Below are 22,073 nucleotides of genomic sequence, written 5' to 3' on the forward strand. Positions count from 1 at the left end.
GGAACTGTTGCTTGGAGCCAAAGAGGTTTGCCGCATGACGTCAGCTTGGCGGTATTTCTTGGAAAGTCCTGGCATGGTGAAAGCACCGTCGGACCATTAGTGACACATGCTCTTCCAGTCATTTCTATTATGCCGTCACCAAGATGACTAAAATGTGTTTTGTGAAATATTGCAGATGATTTCTAAGGCTTTATGAAACATCTATTGCAGCAGGTAATCACTCTCTAAAGTGCTTTGTTGCAGCTACAGCTCTTGTGAAAGCAAGATTCAAAGAAAGTGTAGAGTAATTAATAATATTTATCGAGCCCTTTTTTACTCAGAAATGAGTTGGTTCTGGGTTCTGTCAACGTCTACCTAATAATTTGGAAGGCACAGGTAAGAACTACCTGCTTGGCGTTTCAACGGGGTGACTGCAGGGTCATCAGCCGGGAGTGGTGGAGTATCGCAAAAGAATAGAAGACCCAAAGGCAGGGAGGCAAATAGGGAAAGCAAAATGAATCTCTCCCTCAAACTATTTATTTTGAAAAACAAAAAGACAAAATACTAAATAAACCAAGTCCCAAAATCATCCCATTTCAAAATAATCAAACATCAGGAAGCCAAACACTCAAGATGACAAGACAGACAAAGATGGACAGCCAAATTGAAAAAAGCAGGGAAATAAATGCAAGTAAGCTGACAACGAGGCGCACATGGACAAGACACGCCTCCCCCCAGTTTTTTTGTTTTCAATTGTCAAAGTGATATAAGGCCAAATACTTACTGACTGTTTTGCATATGTACTACGTATATTTAAATGATCCTGCATTGTTGCAGTTTTTGTTTTGTCCCCTTCGGGCAACACTAAATCGTTTTAATGGACAGAATTAGAGCGGGTCCAATCCAGGCTGGCGATTACCAACGCAAATGTGTGAAATAAAAGGGAAACGACGGTGCGTCTGTGTGAAGGGGCGGAGAAGGAACGGGAGGAGGAGGAGGAGGAGCGGGATGGAGAGGAGGAGGGTTGGGATGAGAGAGAGAGAGAGAGAGAGAGAGAGAGAGCGGCTGCTCCATCCGAACCTCTTGTGTTGTCACTGCTGCGCGGCTCCGCTCGCCTCGGCCGCCTTTTGTTTGAAGCGGACTCACACCGGGGACCACAACCAGTTCTTTTTTTGCCCCCCTTCTCTTTTCCGTCGTTTCCCCCCTCCTCCCCGCGACACCGTGCGTGCTCGCATCCGTGCGCAACTTGTGCGCGCTCTCATCCTCCCGCCTGCCTGCCTGCCTGCCTGCACTTGGACTTGCATCATGACCATTAGTTCGAGTTCGGGGGCACCTTGCAGCCGCGTACCTCTGGAATGGTGGGCACTGCACGGCCGCGTCATCCAGGGGAGCATGTAAACGCCAGAGGAGTTTGGGATTTAACGCAACAAAGGAGCAATGATGAGCGTCTTCTCGCTGTGCTTGCTCCTGTGCGCGGATCTACTGGATTTAGCCGTGGGTAAGTGACAAGCCCCCATGTTCCCCAACCCACACACATGGATGCATGAATTATAAAAAAATGCCGGTCCAAGCTGCACAAAAGCTTAACTGTGCACGAGGGGGGTGGGGTGGGGGGGGGGGGGCACAGTGGAGGTCAACTTTTCCGGACCCACCTAACTCCCTCTGCAGGTGCACTTGGGAAATTAAAAAAATGTTGCAGCATCACCTTACAGGCTAAAAAATTAGATGCAGTTCCAGCAATAAGAAAATCACGAATTTGGAGTGTGACGCTATGCAGCTCCCCCTTCCTGTCACTGTCATGCATCAGTTCATGCCCAAAAATATTAAGGCATTTGCCTTATGGCAGATGGAGCCGAATACATCATTTGTATCTTTTTTTTTTTTTTTTTTTATGGGGGGGAAGGGGCGAGGTTGCTGTGATTTGTCACTGAGGCTTGTCATGGCAGTCAAGCAATGACGTTGGCATGAAGACTTTAGACATGAGCAGTGGAGCAAAAGCGAAACAGTCAGTGAAACAGTCCTATTTTTATTCACGATAAGCTGTGGTAGGCTATCTGCATAAAAGTGTCTTTCTGCAGCACAAAAAGATCAACTTGTGTTGTCAAGACAAGCACAACAAGAATGCTGTGTCCGACTTGACATGATATGAAGCGTTCTGACCTTTGCATCTTCGGAGCTTATTCAAGCGCATGAAATGATTTTTTTTTTGGCATCACACAAGTGGCTGGGTGATTGGAAAAAAAAAGCTTCAGGATTGAATGGCTTATTCACGTCCAGCTCCGGTTTCCGAGCTGTCACTCACATCAGCACACATGTTGACTCATAATGTCCGTGCATGGCGCTGGGCAAGAAAAAACACCACACTGGGCCTCGTCCAGCGCTATTTTTGAATGGTTTAACAAATATATGAAAACAAACAAAACAAGCAAGAGCCTTTTATAAATATATTCTGACAACACACACTGACAATTTGGGCCCAATTTTGATGTTTTCTCAGAGGGGTGTGCAAGCTCACTTTTGTTACCTGCAGTTTCGATATAATTGGCTGTGAGTTTAGTTCTTTTGAGGGGACGCTACAGTTTCTTCTGTTCCAAGGTTTGCACAGATTGCAAATCACCCCTTTACCGTATTTTGTGTTTTAGTAGTGCTGACGTGTTTCTGTTGTGATGTATCGGCACACCGGGGCTGTTTTCAGTCTTTTTTTTTTTTTCCTTTTGTCCAATTGACTTCTTCAGCAAGAGCCAAGTAGGCGTTATGATGAGGATTGATCTCAGCTCTTCCGCTGTAGGTCAAATGTTCATTAAGAGGAACCCGATTCTATTCAGGTTGACAGATGGATTATATCGGCTGTGGTGGAGTTTTTTTCTTGAGTTGCCCAGGGCATCTTTGGGAACTTGAAGCCACGAGAGCACGAATTAAACGTGTTTGGTGAAGAGATGCACAGCAAAACTACCTGGAGGACCTGAGACTCGATGTCGCTGTTATGTGATCTTTAATTAGCAATCTTGTTGAGTGGCTCAAGAGCAACCACCGGTGGTTGCAGCCATGGAGTGCGCTCAACTACATCTGCAACCACCATCCGATGAATCTTTATTTTTTCTTTCTGACCTTGCTCGCATTCTCTCCAAGCAATGACAAAGCTCCATTTTTTTCTTAGTTTTTTTCTCAAGAGATGTATTGAATGGTAAAATTGAAATTTAAAGAAGACAATTACAACAGGTTGTTTTTGTACTTGATTTTCCAGAGAGTCCTACTTGAGTTATCTCAACAACCAATCATTTATTAAATGTGGCGACCTTGTAAATTCATATGAAATCTTTTGAGAATGTTCTCAAATGTCTATTGTGGTCATTCCCTCACACATTGTTGAGACTCTTTGTTTCTTGAGGGTCAAATTGGAATGACTGGATGGCTTAGCGAGGGCTTTCCAGTGTTCAATATGTCAATTTCCGCGGCAGAAAACCTGTGACCACGCGAGTGAGTCACGGATGCCCGAGGCTCAGCGGTGCGCGAGAGGGAGTAAAGGCTGAGGCGTCCGGTTCGATGCCGCAGAAAAAACTGCCGTGGCAGAATGAAGTCGAGGCGAGCTGGCAGAGGTTGAGTGATGCTCTCGGCCGGCGTTGTTCTTACTCGGGTACCTCGCCCTTCCTAAACAACGTCCCCGACGAGCCCGGTGTGCCAAAGGGATTCCCCTATTAAATTGATTTCTCTCGGCAGGATGAGGCTGAATTGCTTCGTCATGATTTGTGAGCAGTTGACTTTGGCAGCGTTTGGAAAACTCTTGTTTGTGCAGTCATCAATCAGAACCATGCAAGAGGGATTCAAGCAACTGCAGGTCCAGAATAGATCTTTGAACTTTTCTCGCAACAAAAAAAAAAGAATAATTTGCCAATGAGCATGTGATTTTTCTTCAGCCAACAAACGTTACATCTACCAGGGATTGAAGTTTGACTCGAGTCACAATCAGAAGAGTAAATGTGCAATGAAGACATTTAATTGAAAAGATCCAAGATTTGCAAAGTTGATCCCAAACCCCTTCAGTCCAGCAGATAAAAACGTAAAAAGAAATAATCTGGCACACGTGAAGGTTTGCTTCGAAGATGGATGATACGTGGAAGCAAGCCGGCGGATCTCTTTGGGCTCTGATGGTTGGCGTCGCAGCGTGACTGTCTGCTGCTGACACACTGACAAGATAGCGGCTGACGGGAAGGGCTTGCACTGGTGATGCTACTATCTAGCAAAGCACCTCCAGGCTTTGCTTCAGTGCTCTTCACATCATTTCAACCTGTCGCTTTGGGCTCCGGTGGCCTCACCCACAGACACGAAGCAGACTCCGGCATTTACGGCTAAATGCTAAAAAGATGGCAGACTGATGGCTGGAGGAGTCGGCTGGCCTTTCGTCTGACATCCAAACACTCTTGGAAATGAAGTGTTCAAAACAACACAATTTGGGTGAAAATTGGAAAGTTGGGTCAAATTGGTTTGGACAAAACAGTCAATATTTTGGACAATTATTTTTTTTTTTGCAAAACTTGGGTCAAACTTCTTGGGTCGGTCCAATTTTTAACCCAGTAGTTTTAAGGGTCAACAGAAAAAAAACACGGCACGATTTTTAGATTCATAAAGTGAAGCAGCACTGCTTTATCACTCTTGACTCTGTATCATCAAAAGACATTTGATGTTTTGTGTAAATAAAAATAAGAATTCCACAGGTTAGCGAGATGGTATAGTTTACCTGGTGTATGTGCGGCTCGGAACATTTATGTTTTCTTCATTTCTTGCCGAACTGAACGCTAGTATGCTGACATGATGGCGGCTCGAACATTTAAGACACTTTTTAAGCAGTACAAGTGCACCTTTTCATGCTGTCTGGCAGTCTGTTCAAATGAGGATGATATCCTATGCACAAGCCTTTCGGGAGCTAGACTAGTTATGCAAGAAACCTTTTACACGCCCCCCCGCAAGCACTTTTGCCAAAGCTCCTGCGAGGCATTTTTACATCCACACCCCACAATCTAGTTTGAGAAAAGCGAGTATGCCGCACAGCTCAGCAATGCCCATTAGTCCTTCACTCTATTATGTATTCTACTGATAGCTCTAATGCGACAGTCTAACGCCGTGGCTGTGTGCTTGGGAGAAATACACAACGTTTAACCTTGTAATAGCAAGTGATTTAATCAAAGAATAGAGGCGTCGTCGTGGAGCAACCTAAAAGCACTCAATGGTTGACCCAGGTGGACTGGAATGAAATCGAGCAGCATTTGATGGGGGGAAAAAAAGAAGTACTTTTCTTTACGCAGAGATCTCCTGAAATAAAGGATTATTTGTGCCTTTCTGAGTAAACTCTTGTGGCTCAAACTCCCACTTAATGAAATGAGATAAGAGTGCATGAAAACCCGAATCAGGTTGGCGATCGAAAAAAGGATGGCTTTTGTTGAACAGCCGCGGCAGCTCTGCGCACTTTGGCCCACGTGCTAATAGCCTCTGGGAAAGCCTCAAAAAAGTTCAGTCGCCGTGCTTAACGGCGCGTAGGCCGCGCATGCGCGACGTGAGGCCATTTGTCGCTTCTTGATGTGACTGTTAGGGGCTTTGCTCTAACGACTTCAAGCGAAGCTCAACTGTAAGCAAGCAAATCTGTGGGCGTGATTTGAGCGAGGGAGGGATTGTCTTAAATCCGGCAGATTTTATTGGATTGCTCAAAAGTAGGACAAAAAGCAAAGGTGATTCTAAGAGGCTTATACCAAGCAAGCTTTGGCCCACCTGAAAGTTAAAGTCTGCTGCGACTGGGAGCACTCACATTTTTTTCTCAAGTGGTGGACCTGACATGATTGGTTGCACATGTACAAAAATGATTTTGTATATATATGTATATAGATATAAATTTGTGGATAATTTCACATATAAGTCGCCCCCCACCCAAACTATGAAAAAAACGCGACTTATAGTCCGAAAAATACGATACCTACTATATATCAATGTAGCATAAAACATACATGACTTGGAAAAAGACTCAACTCGACTTGGACAGTGAACACAAAACAACAAAGCGACAAGGGCAGAAACCAAAAGACTTGTACAAGCAAGCGATGAGGCAATAAGGAACACTTGTGCAAAACACAAGATGGCTGCTGGTTTAGTAGAAGAGTCATGAACAAAAAAAAAAAAAAGTCACTCAAGGAAAACAGGAGAAAACAACAATTTGCAAAAAGGATTATTTGGTTTATTTTATTGGCATGTCGGTTCCCATTTTTTCCTAAACTCATTTTGACTACAGGGCCTCTTTAATTCCGTCAAAGAACAGTGGGCTGAGCACACAATGGCAAAACGGTGTGTTTTTAATAGCTTCAAAGAAAAGGGCACCAACGAGCAGCGCAAAATGTCTTTGACGGCATTAAGCTGCAGGTTGGAGGATATGGCCGCATTAGCATTGGTGGCGGCGGCTAGGAGCCTGTCAGGCAAAACGCGCAAAACGCAATCATGCAGTTGACATTTGCGACACAACAAAGTGGCATGTTTGCACTCAGCTCGACGCCGGGAAACAATGAAGATATTTTCAGCGTGGTATTTGCATTCAAGAGGATGCGATGCCCTCAGTGTGAGCCGTGGGGGGATAGTTGGGGGGGGTAGTGGGGGTCCGCAATGCAAACAATGCAAAAGAATAGGTAAACCCGATGACAATTCTTTCCACTGTGCCTGCATGTAAAAGAGGAGCATGAAGAAAACAGATTTTTTTTTTTTATTATCCCAAATCCCCCCACTTCCCACCCCCACCCAAGTTCTAAGCACGCTTAGAATGATCAAATAAGACAGTTTGTGATGAGCCGAGACAACTCGGGGCAAAATCAGTGAAGTAACTTACGTTTCTCCAAGTCCTCCATTGGCAGATGTAAGGCTTCCCGCTTGGCTGGCGTGGGAGTTAGAAGTAAGTCGGGTTCCCCATGCAGCCACGGAACGAGAGCCTGCCCCCTCGCCACACTTGAGACCACCTGTCATCTTCAGTGGCACAATTGGATCACTGACTCTTTTCCCTTTTCGCACACAAAAGATGGATAAGCTGCATTTTTACGTTTGAATTGATCTCATTTAAGATAGGCGGCCGCTTTTTCTGGGTCAATTTTACAATATTTACGTTGCCTGCATTTCATCGTAACGTTTAGTGAATATTCTCTACTTGACTCGCCGCTGTGCCAGACAATTTAGCAGCCCCACAAATCACATCTGACAACACCTGGAGATTTATTATGTCTTCTTTCTCCACTCTCAAAAATTGCTTTCATGCAATTTGCAATGTGATCAATAACTGGCTAAGAATGTCATTTTGTTACATAGTCACCCCTACGTGCTAATCGGAAGTTGGATTGCTCCGTAAACGCAGCATGGCAGCAGTTTGAGATTAAACGCAAAAACACGGAAGGCCCGGACGGAAAAGGGAATGAGATGGGAGAGGAAGCCCGGGGGGGGGGCTGACGTGGGGGGAGGGCGGGTTGATAATCTGCGTACTTGACGTCACTGGATGCTGTGCAGATAGTCCAGGAAGGGAGGAGAGGATTGTGTGGCTTGTGCATGCATGCTGGCAGATTATTCCCACTTTATGCATGCTGACTTGCTCCATTTGTGCCATTGGGGATTTTGATTTTGTTGCCCCGGGGCACAACATCCCTCGCATTAAAAATACTCGCCTACTACTAATAAAAGCCATCAATCTGTCACGGCACAAGCAGGTCCTGCCAACGAGGATGGGACATTCCAGAACGTACGTCTGCCTCCCGCGATAACATTCATCAGCAAACCTTTGAGTCACTTGATGCAAATTGGGAATTCACCCCCTCCCCATCCCCAACATTCAAAAGTCAAATGACGGCCGCGGATGTTTTCACATCAGTCAATGATGCTAAGGTAACGCAGAGGTTGTTAGGCCGCATCTTTACACAAGCGAAAAATGATATAATTTATTCCCGCCTAGTCAAACTGTCAGTGTTGATTGCGGGCTAAAGTGAAGATGGCGGAAACCTTCCACAGCTGCATCTCGCTCACTTTTTGACTGTTGTCCGAACACATCTTGCGAAGGGTCATGGCTGTAATCTTTGGTAGGCACGTCAGCGCAAACTTTTTCAAGAAGGCCAGGACGTCCAATGACACTGTGGAAACTACAGCAGTCCTTTTTTTTGTCTTGAAGGATGTTTGTCAAAACCCAACAAGCCCTTTTGTTGTTACCACACAAATGTATTCAGCCAGCATCCAAAGCAGACGCTAGCACATCACTGAAGATTTAAAGACTTCCAAAACAGCCACTTTCTATCTGTCGTTGAAAGTCATGCATTATTCACATCAAGCCCTTGCCAAAATGAAAAAAAAAAAAAAATCTTCGCTTTTAACAGGACTGAAAAGACATTTTTGAATATGCACCAAAATGTATTTTTTGTGCCTTGGCGCTGTCAGCCTGCTAAATGAATGTGTTCTTCTCTCCATTGTTTGCGTGTGCCGCCAGGGCACGTAAGGGGAGCAGAACCACTCGACATGCTGATGCTTCACTATCGCCGGGCAAAGAACGTTTTTACATTATTGGCCTCTACATGTCGTCGCCCAACATGCATATTAACAAAACACGAGCACGCACACGGAACTGTACTTAGCAAACATACGTCTTTTTTAATTGCGTCTCCTCCGTTGAGACTTTTAATGGGGGCCTCGTTGCGGCCGCCTCCATTTTGCTTCACTTTTATGCGAGTCGCTATTTCCTTCCCTGAGCACAATCTCCGATATGAAACGGCCATGCCTCGCGTCTGAAATGACTCACAATTAATTTTAGTGCTGCTTGAGAAGCCGTTCTATTAAATACAGTGTGAGCCAACGCAAGCGGCTGGGCGGTCACCCGCAGGATGTTACGGCGAGATGATATTAAGCAATTAATAAACAGTGTGGAAACATTGTGGTCGTAAAGATTCATTCAGGTGTCGTTGCAATGAGCGTTTGTTCAGCGCCGAGCGCTTTACGGCTCACCGCTTTGGACGTTTTGATATTATGGCGTCGCACTTGGGATTAGAATGGCGTTCGCCGATTGAAACCTAAAATTAACAATTCTTGGTGATCGCGTTCCACATTTGGAGACTGGGTCGACCAAATTTTAACACCAGATCTTCCATATCCTTGTCCGGACTATTCATACTTCACAAACAACAGTGTCGACATCCTCTTTCCATGAATGATACAATAAATATGAGTCGACAAATCACTTTTGTCAGCGCAAGATTGATCGATTCCATCACGGCGATCCATTTAGAACACAACAGGCCAAATGTATCTGACGTATTTTAGCTAGTTTCACTTATTGTCCAACCAACTTCAAGAATTCCAATCTTGAGGCAACATAATTCGAACAATGTATTGTCAAAGATTATATTTTGCAGTTGCGATGATAAAAAAAAAAACGAGATTAGTTTGAAAATAGCAGCTCTCAGCAACAATCGCTCCGGTGACACTTTTCCCGCAAAGTTTGGAAAACCGCATGCTTCAGCCGCCTCCGTTATTGTTGTCGCCGTCATATGCCATCTTCATCTCTCCGTTGCGAATGAAAGTGTAAATCCTGTAATCTTGCATCTCTCGTGTTGATTACGATCCCGGGGTGACCGTGCCGTCGGAGCTCAGAAACTCATCCGTCCCGCGTGATATTAGACCTTTCGACGCAGGCCGGATCCAATCCCGTTTGCAATGAATGTGATTAGCGGCAAACAATGAAGTCGTGTCGGGGGGAAGTGGAGGGGAATGATGCCATTTGAATGAAGTGTTGATTCAAAACAGAGTCACAATATTGACACTGGCATTGGAACCAAAGTCACAATTCTTAACCAATCTTCAAACTGTGATGAATTTTCAAAGCTCGTCGCTGTTAAATGAGATTTTAGGGATAAACGCGGCACGTCATCGTGATGACCTCACCGTCGGACATTATTTTCATCAGATCTTCTGCAAGATTATTGTTCTTTCACCGCCGTGGCTACACAAGAGCAATTATGGATACATAAAAGCAAAAGTCGTGAGTGGAGTGTCGCTTGGTGTAACAGCGATCCAAATAATATTTAGTATGTTGCAATAAATATTTCGACCAGCATCATTATGCCCAAAGTTGTTTTGTTAAATATAACGGAGAAAATGTATTGCGTTACTGCCCACTTCTGGTCTGAGCTGAGCACAAAATGTTTTTTTTTTTTTAATGTGTTTGCTTTTACTCTTGAAGATAAACATTTTGGAATGTCCCGGAGAAGAAATAAACTACGGATGTGCTGTGTTTCTTTTCCTCCATAGATTTATGTATGGCAATAATGTGACTTTCTATTCATCGTCACCTTTTTTGCTCCCAAGGCAGCCCAGGAAGTGAAAGCATCTAAACTGCTTATCTTGGAACTCAGATTTGCATCTTGCTCAACCTTCTTTTTTTATTCTAGTTATTTCCACAGTTTTTTAAATCACCTCATGATAACAACATGATGACTTCCACACACACAGACTAGATGCTTGAATTTCCTGTTTTTGTTGTTCAGAAAAACAATTACACTACTTTTTGTTACACTCATAAAATTTTGTCCCAACACCGGCTGTTTAATGCCTCAATCGATGGCTTGGGCTCATGACTGCGTGAAACTCATTTATTGTATTCATCATTTATGCTCAGTCAAGTCATCTGCTGACTTTAAAGAAACCTTGGCAGCAACATTGGCAGAAGTTGCAAATCTATGACAACATTTGAAAGAAAACTTTTTTAGGTGCAGTATATTTGCTGATGCAACGGCAAATGCCCAAATGCGTCTCGACTTTTCCGTCTGTTGTGTTCACATTAAAGAAAATGGCTGGCCATCACCTTGCATTTGTATAGCCATTTGCAGCCTGCGTTGCCACGGCGCCCGTTTGGCAAAAGAGGCCTCCCTGTTAAATTGAAATACTTTGCTGTCATTTTATTCGCCTCGATAAATGCCCCTACCCGGCCGCCGTCATTTCCTCATCCGAGGCATTTGTGTAAAGATCCTCTGCCATTATCCAAGGTGCTTCCAACTCCACGCAAATCTGCAAGACGCCGCCGATAGCTATCAGCATGCTAATCTCCCAGTTGTCAGCACAGAGGACTGCATAATTCCAGCCCTTTCACCATTTCATCTCAAGCTACACACGAGTTTCTATTAATCCCATTGTCAGAGCTGCACTTGCAAGCAGACGACGGGAGGATTAGAAGACAGCCGGCCGGGAAGGAAGACTTTGAAAGCCCCGCGTTGGTTTTCTTTGATTGAGGGCGCAGTGGAAACCGCAAGGCCACCAGGCCTCGGTGGGGTGCCGTGTGCCGACGCCTTGCCGCTTAATAAACAAAGCAGCACGCTTAGGATAAAAAAAAAAAAAAAACTGACAACATTGCTTGCAGGTGTGTGAGCCTGATACACGGGGGCATTTTGCACAATCACTAGCTAGGAAAAAGCAGCCTGTTGTTTCTCAAAACACCCACTTGATGAATTCACTTGAGCATTTCCTTTCTGATACAATCAAAATAATGCCAAGCATGGTCAGAATATCAACATGTGACCAAAAGCGTTTACTCGCCACAAATCCCTCAGCAGATTAAATGCATTTAGAAAATGGCGGCTGTCGTCATAAAGGCAGGCTCGGATGAGTTTGTTTTTGTTTCACGGGATTCGAGTTTGAAGTCTTTCTTTACCTTGGCGGCTTTTGCTCCGTCTTTGTTGGCTCTTTGCTTCTGTAAACTTTACTTTTCATTTTGTTACCGTCAGGACTGTTTATACTTTAATCTACTTGCTGACAGCTTTGTAGTTGACTCCATTTTAAGTGATAGCTGTTTGGTTTCCTGCAAGATGCTTTGGCCTTGAAGCGTGGAAGAAACATTGTCGATTCTTTACGTCTTGGCCGCTTGGATGTCAGAAAATAAAGCAAAGCCGTACTGGCATAGCCAAGGCGAGCCCCACAGTCGAGGACAGTGTGGTCCACAACACTGCCTGCTTTCACCAGAGTGGTGCTGCAATTCTTCATCTTTAGAATATGTTGCATATGATATCAATGCACCTGGGAACTGTTTTTATTTCTGGGAAATGGCATACACATGTCTCCTTTCAGAATAAACCATCTCCTCTGGCTAGCACAAAAAGTGGCACATGAGAGAGCTGCGAGCTATTTGATATTCTCAAAGGCTCGGCGGCCGCTCCGGATGGAACTCTCTGAGTCGCCGTTGTCCTTTGTCAGTGAGGGCGGGACATTGACAACACACTTCAGAAACTGAGTGTTAGCTTGCTGGCTTTTGCACAAAACACATATCTACTCAAAGTGCTTCCCTGGAGTTTATACTTTGTGACTTGATTTGGACAGAAGTGGCGAATGTAGAGCGTAAAAGGTCATCGGAAAAACAATACAGCATTTTGATATCATTTGGAAGCATTCAATTATTATCTACGCAGTGTGTTCAATCTAAATATGTTATTTGCCCAAACATTTCAAAATAACACATTTTAGATCTGTAATTGCAATACCGTGAATCCAGAATATTTTGTGCTCACGGTTATGACATCATCAGAATCTGATACCAGAGCAGGCCTACTCTGGAACTATCTGTTCCGATACTGTCACGCTCAGAGGTTTGCAGTCCACTCGTCCGTGCCTTTGAAAGGCTCCTCCATCACCACGTGTATTTGTGCTTTGGGCAGCACTCTGACAGAATCAAGCGCTTGCCAAACGCTCAGCTGCAAAGCGTCAGCAAAAGGTAATCAATAGAGATTTGCAGGGGGAACTTTTCCCCGCCATCAGCTGCGACACGGAGGCCCGCCCGCCGCTCGATTGTACAAACAACGAGGCTCAGCTGCAGGCCTTGTGTCGTTTTCAAGGGTTTGGCCACGTTTGGAATCACAACAGGGGGGGTCGCTCGCTGAGCACCTGTGCCGGGTCAACTCCAAAGGTTCTGCTCATGTACCGTCCTTTTCATACTGTCCTTTGGCGGAGAACTAAAATCTAATTTCTGCAATATGGGGCATGTGTTCATACAGATTCACCTAAGAGCGTGAAATTTGGTAGGCATATCTATCATTAGTAGACCCTCGAAAAAAAAAAAGTCTTCATGCCCACAAAAACAAGAATTTGAATTCTGTCTCACACTCAGACATCCTGTCACAAGCTTGGCGACTCTGCCTTGCCAAAATGTGAGTAAGACATAAGTTAAGTCTCAGCAGTGCTTGCGCCCTGAAATGTTTTAAAACGGCAACCCCCGAAGGCAATTTGATTTTGGCGTGTAAAATTTGTTTGACATGAGTAAACCCGCCCCAACAAAATTCTCAAGAAGCCATGCCCAAAAAGATCCAGCAAGTGAGTCTACCACGGAACAGACAGGCTTGTCGAGAATCGAGTAACCTACAAAGTCTTGCTATCCGCCTTGAAATGTCTTCAGCACCTCACGCCAGCTTCACTTAGAAGTGCAAAATATGCTCAACTTGTTTATCAAGTGTAAAAAAAAAAATCTCAAAGAGCTTTGCCTAAAAAGGCACAGGAAGTTAGCCATTTTGATTTATTGTTGTTATTTTGGAATCACTCATATATATCATAATAGACGTAAAATGTGTATGTTTATTCAAAATGAGAGCAAGGATACTTGTTTTTATTTATCGAAAGGCTCAAGGATAATTTGGGATTCTTTTTTTTCCGCACCGCTGTATGCAGTGAGTTGATGAAACGCTTGATTAAACGCAAGGCGGAGGAGGAGTGCACACGTGTCTTCCAAAACATATGCAAATATTTTTTTCCTTTTCCACATTCTTGCCTTTCATGCATTTTCACACGCAAGGCTTGCTCATGCATATTCACACGAACACTGGGTCGGGCCGGGCTAGGCTGGCCACAACAAGAATGCAGGAGCCATGTGAGCCAGAAGAATTGCGTCGGCACATTTTGAGTCGAGTGAGTTGTGTTCAAAGCCACATTTGGAGCCGAGCCTTCCACAGTCAACTGAACACACATTTTCAGCCTAACGGCTTCATGTACGAGATTCGGCAAGTTGACAGTTTCATGATTTCCAGGAGCAGATTCATATGTGTAGCAGTCTAAGGTTTCAAATCTCCATTCTTCATGTTGACTATAAAAAAATGAATTACACATAAGCCTACTTGTGCCTTGAATAAAAAAAAAAACATGCCAGTTTCATTATGGCCTCATGGTGGGTATTACAAGTGGATCCTTTATAAGGAGTCTGCATTTCACGCCGAGAGGGCTGATTTATCCCTCTTGATGACCATTCATTGCTAATTTTGTCGTGAAGCTTGCAAACAAAATAATTTCAATGCGTCGTTTAGTGATTTGTTTGAGAAATGTGTTTTCTTTTCACAGCATTTGGGGGCGAAACTTAATTAAAATAAATTATTTTACAATGGAAAATACTCGATAGATTTTAGACAGCACTTGGCAAAAAGGTCGAAAAAAACCTAAATATGCTTGTGCGGACAAAACTGCAAAGAAGATGCTGCTTTAAAATGCGCATGAATACTTTGAACAAATGATACTCTCCCGTGAAGGTCCAATTGTTCCATGAGAAAGTTGGCTTGGTAAAGGAGGTTTTTCATCAAAGTCCCAGAGCACGTACACAACACGTAATGCTTTCTGAGAAAGATATACATACATATTTTGTGCCATGCACTAGATGAGAGCCACAATAAAGTGCAACATCTCCCAGGAGGCTTCCGAATAACAATCTGTCCTGCTGCGTCAGCCGTCAAACGCGTCTCATGTTTATCCGGGCAGGAATGCTTTTTTCCCACCAGAAGCTTTGATAAACTAGAATACAGAATGACTTGGATTGAATTCCATTTTGCCTTTTGTTCTTTGATTGGCCAACCCCCTTCATTGTTTCACATCTTCTTTCATAGTCATCATTGGTAATGTTGTAGACAATATATTTGAGCAAGTTTGAATCATGGGCGGGTCTCACTTTTGGCTAAACCCTCCCGAGATCTCCGTTTTGTACGATTTTGTCCAGCAGCTCGATGGTGGCAGCGTGTCAAAGAATTGAAGGTCATTCCATCCACCGAGAGGCCAAGCATGATTCTATTCATCTCTTTTTTGCTCCACTGATGTCTTTACAATTGGATCCGTGCTCGATGCACTTTGACGGAGGCTGAAATAATGCGGATCATCTCGGAATATCTTCAGAGATAGAGAAGGATTTGAGGGAAACGCATCGTTTAATGATTCATTATCACTCCAGGCCAGTGGAAATGGATGAGAGCAAAATTTGATCCTGATTAACAACGCAAATGGTTTTGCCCGTAAAACCAAAGCACACGCAGCGGCTATGCGGCGCGTCTGGCGTTCATATTTGCAACCTGATCACGCATGCGCTAATCCATCACCATTGACAGCCGTCATTAGAATCATAAGCAGAGCACGCTCCCAAAGGAGCTCCCTCTGTGCAAACTGGGGCGACCTTGATGGTGTAAGGAGGCGGCTCGGTCAAATTAATAAATAACACCCAAAAAATTCACAACAGATAACTTTTAATTTGCAAATCATTAATATGGCATGCCACACAACTGAGGTGCCAGACAGTCGCACACTAAGTGTACCGTGTAGGCCCTGATTCAACGGTGACCTAACATAGGTTGACCCAAATCTTCAAACCTACAAAGAAAACACAACACCATAACAAGAACTAATTGCTATCTCGACAAGTAAAGTGCATGCTGTGCACGGCGCGAAAGAAACGGAACAGGCGGAGGCGGGCGGAGGCAAGACAAAGGCCACAGGCCGAGAGGGCTGTGATTTAACTAATGAGCCGCAGGTGAAAACAAGGACAAAATACAAGGCGGAAACGAGCACAACAAACAGACGACGAGCTGTCGTATTTGTAGCGGCCATCCCACGTATCATTCTAAGCGATGTCATTATCGGGGATAGTGAAATGAAGAAATAAATTAAACATCGGCCCTTTTGTCTTGCCACTGTTTGCGTGGGTAAATGAAGCTTCTCGTGACGGAGACGTCTCAAATGACAAGATTTTAATCTTGACTGACTCGTCTTCTGTGGCCAAATGCTCGTAGAATGGACGTCCGTTTGCCATCAAGTTCGAAAAACGACCCCCTGCTTTGATATCAAACCGCACAACGTTAAATGCAAACGATTACCAATACTGACATCTTGTCCTGTCGTATTCCGAATCTATCAGGCTGTTGCTAAAAGACGGTCCGTATGGAAGGTGCTGGCTTATTCACTCAAAGATAAAGAAATGACGCCGTGCTGTGCAAAGCAAATGTACATTTTTACATTGCAGTCAGGAACATGTTCTCCCTTCTTTGCCGTATTTGGGTCGCTACTTGCCTCCAAATCCGCTTTCTTTCCCAAGGTGATTAATCTCCCAGACAAAGCGATGTCGGCACACAAAACTTATCCAAGCGTGCACAAAGGCAAGTTGACGCATTGCCTGCAAAACATCGACGGACAAACCTTTTTTTTTGCCAAGTGCAGAAAATTAGTCAGTGCAACATTTGTTCTTTACAACTGGTAAATCTAATCAAATAGGGGGGGGGGGGGGAAGGATTATGTAATAATTTAGTTTGACGCAGCAAAATGAAAGATTGCCTATATTTACTTTTTTAATTAAAGATGAGTCAGCCTGACTGTCACCCTCCCACTTTCATCAAATCACAATTGAAGACAATCAGCTTGACACATTCTGGTATGGCAGTGCCTTTTTGGAATGTCATTTTCCGTCTCACCAATCTAGGTCTGAATTTGTGCTTGTGTCGGCGGCCCGGTCGTCAGCGTCAACGCGTGTGCTGACCCAGACGAATTATACCGAGGTCCGTCGCTCTCGACGTCGCCACACGCGCTTGAACCTTGGGCTGCGCTTTGATTGATAGCGGGATATTTATATGTGCTCTCATGCTGCCAACTCTCCACGTGTTCCAGCCTATTAGCTTCAGTTAAGAGTGATTTCCTAGGAGACGTGCAGATAGTTTTTTTTTTCTTTATCTTTGGGCAAGTGAACAACCACATTAAATGACTCAATTCATCAATCCCAAAGTTTAATTGAGACTATTTTAGGCCTTGTTTTTTTTCCTCAAAGCTCCTCATCATGCTTACTTTCACACCTGAAAATGTAATGCGAATGAATCGGTCGCTCGCTGCAGTGGTCCAGACCTTTACCTACAGACTTGTGTTCAGAATAACAGAAATGTGTTTAAAAAAATTCTAGTTAAGCTCTAAATCTGTCAATTGTCCTGGGTCAGTACCTGGCAAGTGTATTTTAACATCATGAGTTTCCACATTTGAAAAGGAAGGACTTGACCAGACTGGGATTCCACTCTTTGTTCGGGTTTTAAAAGGTGAAACAAACCTGTAAAACACATACAAAAAAAAAATAGATGAGTTTAAACAAAAGGTACAATTTTCTTCCAAATAAACAATGCAGATAAAGTTCAGTTCGTTTTACAAAAAGAAAGAGAAGAAAAGGTTAGTTATTCTTTCAAACAAAGGTTAGTACACAACTTAATGCTTGTCATATAGATTAAACAAAATGAGTCCAGTTGAGAACTGTGAGCTCACCTTTGGTCTCCTCTTCCCATGAGTTTTTTCCTTTCTCCGTGGAGCTCAGTGCGATTCGTTGCTACTGCTACTCACTGGACAAGAGGACTGAGCTGTTTGCTGCTTATAAACCCTGCTGTGTGCATGCTCCCAATAAGGATAGATTGCGCTCAGCTGTTGAGGTCAAACCCCTGCAGTGACCCCTTGTGGTCACATGCACCCACAGACAGGTGTGCACCTCCCAGGTCGCCGCAAAAGTCCCAGCACTTGGTTGGAGATGAAAAGGTTCTCAGTATCGGCGCTTCCCCCACTGTGTTGTCTTCTACTGTACTGTCCGGAAACCCAGTGAAGGAATCCATTAGCCGTCGGATTCAGAGTGCGGCGTCTCTCCGGCTGACTGCTCTGCAAAAAGCACTTCTCTGCATCCAATGTCAGCTCTAAGTGATTGGAGCCCAATGATCTGTTCTTTACTCATTACATTCGCCCATTTAGATGGAAAGCAGGTGAACACCGGAGCAAAACTGAGCGCGTTGTAAATGTAGTGTGGGAACCCAATGACGACCTGTGGACTTGTGTTAACGCACTACCATGCCTCGCACTCTGATCATTAAAAAAAAAAAGAGCACAAGCCACCGCATTTTAAAAGGACTCTTTTTAGTGGGTATCATTTTTATAGTTGGTGGGGGACCAGTCGTACCTCAGTGCTAACTCAGTCTGACCGGCGCAAGGAGCCCAATCACCTCTTAAATGTTGATTTATTTTCTGATGGTGTGTAACAGTACCCCAAGTTCTTATGAATATTCAACAACAGCTCATGCATATTTATTTCCAAATCTCTTTGTACCACCAACTGTGTCTTCTAAAGGGCTCATCAAGCAAACATTTACTCATTAGAAAAAAAAGTCTTTACTTCTGTCCTCCTGAATGAGCCCCCCCCTCCCCCTCATCCTTGAATATTGCTGAATATGCTTTATAGACTCGTGTGAGGATAAAATCTTTCAGCTTCTGTCCGTTTCGATGGGGCCTCTTGTTCGTAAAAAGGACTGCATTCATGACGACAGCTTTGAGGATAATTGGCTGCATGATTTAGGACCTCGGAGGGCTCTTTAGTCCATGGAGGCTTTAGCAGCAGGCACCCCCTACCGCCAGGATGGAGATGTTATTGGAGCTTCCAGTGGAGGGGCGTGAAGCGGCCTCTCAGGTCCATTCATCTTCCTCGCAGCACGCCGGCTTTTTCCCGCTCATTAGAGCTCGACTTACGCTCTAATGAGGAAGCAGGCGGGGTGTTGGCAACGGGGCGGAGACACTCAGCGGTCAATTTATTTTTGTTTGAAGGTGACCACGCCGTTTAATAGAGGGCGAGTGCTCGCTTCACGTGCGTCCCCGGAGTTGCGCGACTCCTCCCGCTCAACTTGTTTGTCTCCTCGTCTTTCTTCCGCCCTGGCAGAGGAGGCGCTATTCCTATCGTGAATAATGCGTGTCAAGCGCAGAGGTCAAATGGAATGGGTTGAGGGAAATAATGACTGGAGCCAGGCTTGCTCGGCCCGCCACCAGATTGTGGAGCGAGCGGCTAAGCTCGTCATAAAAAGACGGGAGGGGTAGGCCGCCGCTGTCGAATGCTCGCCATGTCCTTTAAGCGTTATGAATATTGGAGAGGCAATGTCAAAATGTCCCCCTGCCCCTTTCACCCCATTCTGGCATCGACGATCCTGATGTCATTTTCACCCGGGCTTGGGGGAATATAACCCCACAGTTCATCCACGGGTCACACGGGCATGTTTGTTGGCTGCAAAGTCAATCCTTGACAGAGTGACAGTCGCGCCGAACGACTTTGTGCCATCATCCTGCATCACCCTCCGCTCAAAGATAATATTTATTGTGTCTGTCTTCTCGTCATTGAACGACTTTGATGCACTGAAAAAAAAAAAACTTCCTATAACGTCTATGAACAACCCTTGGCATTAAAATGTAAATAGATGAATTTGTGAAGAGCAAACTGGTTACAATTTAAGAGCCGTAAAAACACAAATATGACAAGTCAGAGACCAGCAGCATGAGCCCACGGCCTGTCCTCCCTCCTTCGCCGTTGCGAGCTCACAGTCAACGAACCACAGTAGCATTATGTCGTCAAGTTAACTGACAGGCGGCGCACAAAATAAGCCATTAAATGTCACTGGCGGGTTTTAGCGCATGGGCGTACAAAAGCCGAGATGTTGTTATTTGGAACATAACATGTCACCTGTCTGACAGAGACAGAGGGGGGGACATCATCGGGGTGTCATTTGGAACGTAAGTCAACTTTCACCGTGACTTTGAAAACTTCACAAAGAAGTGATGAAGACACAATGGCATGGCTCTCCCTCGCTTGCGTCACAATTTGCTTCATGGCTCGAGTTTTATTTGTTTTTACGTGTCTTGAGGAGCATTAGTTTGCATTGTTGGTCTTCATTTCCTTTGCTTGTGTTTAACAATGGTACTCTCAAATAAAAAGCATTTTTTTCCAAAAACTGCGTCATTAATTTGATATGCAAAGTAAAAGAAAAAGTGTGATTGCTCCGTCACTTGCAAAAGACTGCCTACTGTATTTGTTTTGTTTGGATTCTTTTAGAAATGGCACTTGTTAAATCAACATGTTGGTTTGCTTTATTGCTTTTTTTTTTTTTTTGGGGTGAGAACGTTGAATTGTCAAAGTCAAAGTCAGCTTTATTGTCAATTTCTCCACATGCCAAAGAAACACAAAGAAACCAAAATTTCGTTCCCCCCTATCCCACGGTGACAAGAGATGGCTCACAACAGACAAACAAGTAAACAAGTATAACAACAGCGTGCTGAATAAATAATGAATAAATAACACAACAAATAAATAAATAAATAAATAAGAAGAGAAAAAAAAAAAAAGGAGCAAGTGAGCGTACAGCAGACATTTGCTCTGGCTGCTTTGGAATATAAAAAAAAAGAAAACGACAAAATATCACAAAACAAATTGCGTTCAAAGGTACTTGAGCTAACAAAAAGTCCTTGAAACGCTTGATTATTTAGCCAACATGAATGCCTGAGTGAAAGCCTCTGCATTATTGTCAGATGGGCTCAAAGTGCACGGATCAGTTTGTTTGTACTGTCGTCTATGTAGCATGATGGAAAATAAACACTTATGTTCTTCATTGTAAACTGTCAATTTAAGCAATTGCAAATACATTGCAGTATATATGTATAAAAGCTCTTATCAGGCTGTCCTTGTTTTGTTTGAGCCAATTCCGTGTAAAGTGTGGCAGATTCAAGTTCCTTGTCAAGGTTTGGATATATTCATCACAATTGCCATGATTTTGCAAAGATTTCTGAAACAAGAGTCTCTCCAAAACAAGGTCAAAAAGTTGACTCTTTTGAGCAATGGCCAACCTGCTTGCTCTTGAACAGCTGCGGCTTCTTGGCAGCCGCTGATAATTGTTTGCAAATGTCAGTACTTCAAAGTGATTCACGGTTATGGCGGTAAAAATCTCAACACCCTGACTCCATTTCCAGTTTAGCTTTGCTTTTTTTCTTCCTTCCAAACATCTCACTCGCTCATGTTTAGGAGACACCTGCTCGGTACAATTTGGCAAACAACCACACATTTGCGCCTTTGTGCCTGCTTAATATCTCAGCGTCCGGAACGGGCGGGATGAAGATGGCGGTTGATTAATATCACATCTGCCCATGCATTGAAGTGCTGAAATAATTTAAGCCCTGAATTATTGGCTCTGAAATTATATATGAGATTTTTCATTCTGAGGAATGGCCCGGTCCTTCACCGGCCCGGCCAGCTCCTGAATTAGAGGCTCTCTTTAGCAGCGACGTTCACACCCGATTGCTCGTCCCCCTGATGGCGATAACCCAATGTCCCCGTGTGGCTAGCCGACCTTGTGGGTAGGTTCACGGTTTTGCCAAGGATGACGCTCGCCTTTCTTACTAAGAAGGGGAAGTAGAGACGGATGAGCCTCGCCGGTCATGGAGGGGTGGCGGAGGAGGACGTCCTCCATCTTGGAGCTTGATGTGATCACTCAGCCATCGCTCAAAACGGCTACGATGCACATTTCGGCCCATCGTGCGTACCGCCGGTGCCTTCCTGATTTACAATCAAAATGCAAACCGGCAGTCCATCACACGCAGACTACAGACACTCGTCTGGAACAAGTAAAATGTTTATTTTGGCGACAGTCCAAATTCCAATCTTATAATTTACGCCATTGACAAAGCTTTAGTTAGTATTCTTTTTTGTAGTACTTCCGGTTCGCTACATTTTGGTCCACATTTTGCCTCCATATCACAAGTTTATGTTCTCTCCCCATGCTTGTGTGGGAGAATGACTGACTAAAGCCACGATTCCTCCCGTCAATTACGATGTATGAACGTATACTGACTGAGGCTGTGTGTTTAATTTGAGATAATTATCACCGTTGTTTGATTGCGTTGTATATTTCCTGGCAGCTGGCGCGGTGCCGTATGTATAAGCCGCCCGTCGTCTCAGACAAATTCAATTATTTTTGACACGGAAAGAAAACAGAAAC

The 22,073-nt window shown here is 44.2% G+C and overlaps 1 protein-coding gene and 1 long non-coding RNA gene across 4 annotated transcripts in view; one reads left to right on the plus strand and one right to left on the minus strand.

The window, feature by feature from the left end:
* Positions 1-1,026: 1,026 nt before the first annotated feature.
* The window catches only part of igsf21a (immunoglobin superfamily, member 21a), a 94,294-nt gene continuing 73,247 nt past the window's right edge, over positions 1,027-22,073 (plus strand). For both annotated transcript variants that reach the window (XM_049734078.1, XM_049734079.2), the window contains exon 1: positions 1,027-1,477. In XM_049734078.1, coding sequence (XP_049590035.1) covers positions 1,417-1,477 — 61 coding nt within the window. In that variant the 5' untranslated portion in view covers positions 1,027-1,416. The remainder of the gene's footprint in view (positions 1,478-22,073) is intronic.
* LOC125977524 (uncharacterized) lies at positions 6,178-17,743 on the minus strand. 2 transcript variants are annotated; one of them, XR_007484659.2, is made up of 4 exons: positions 17,551-17,743; positions 17,238-17,341; positions 6,839-7,007; positions 6,178-6,672 (listed from the first exon to the last, which is right to left on the minus strand). It is a non-coding gene; the product is annotated as an uncharacterized lncRNA (long non-coding RNA). The 2 variants fall into 2 exon arrangements; XR_007484658.2 differs by lacking the exons at positions 6,178-6,672; positions 6,839-7,007 and adding an exon at positions 15,487-16,426 and having other exon boundaries at positions 17,551-17,729.

The sequence above is a fragment of the Syngnathus scovelli genome, chromosome 11 (assembly GCF_024217435.2).
Source record: "Syngnathus scovelli strain Florida chromosome 11, RoL_Ssco_1.2, whole genome shotgun sequence".
NCBI classification, from domain to species: Eukaryota; Metazoa; Chordata; class Actinopteri; order Syngnathiformes; family Syngnathidae; genus Syngnathus; species Syngnathus scovelli.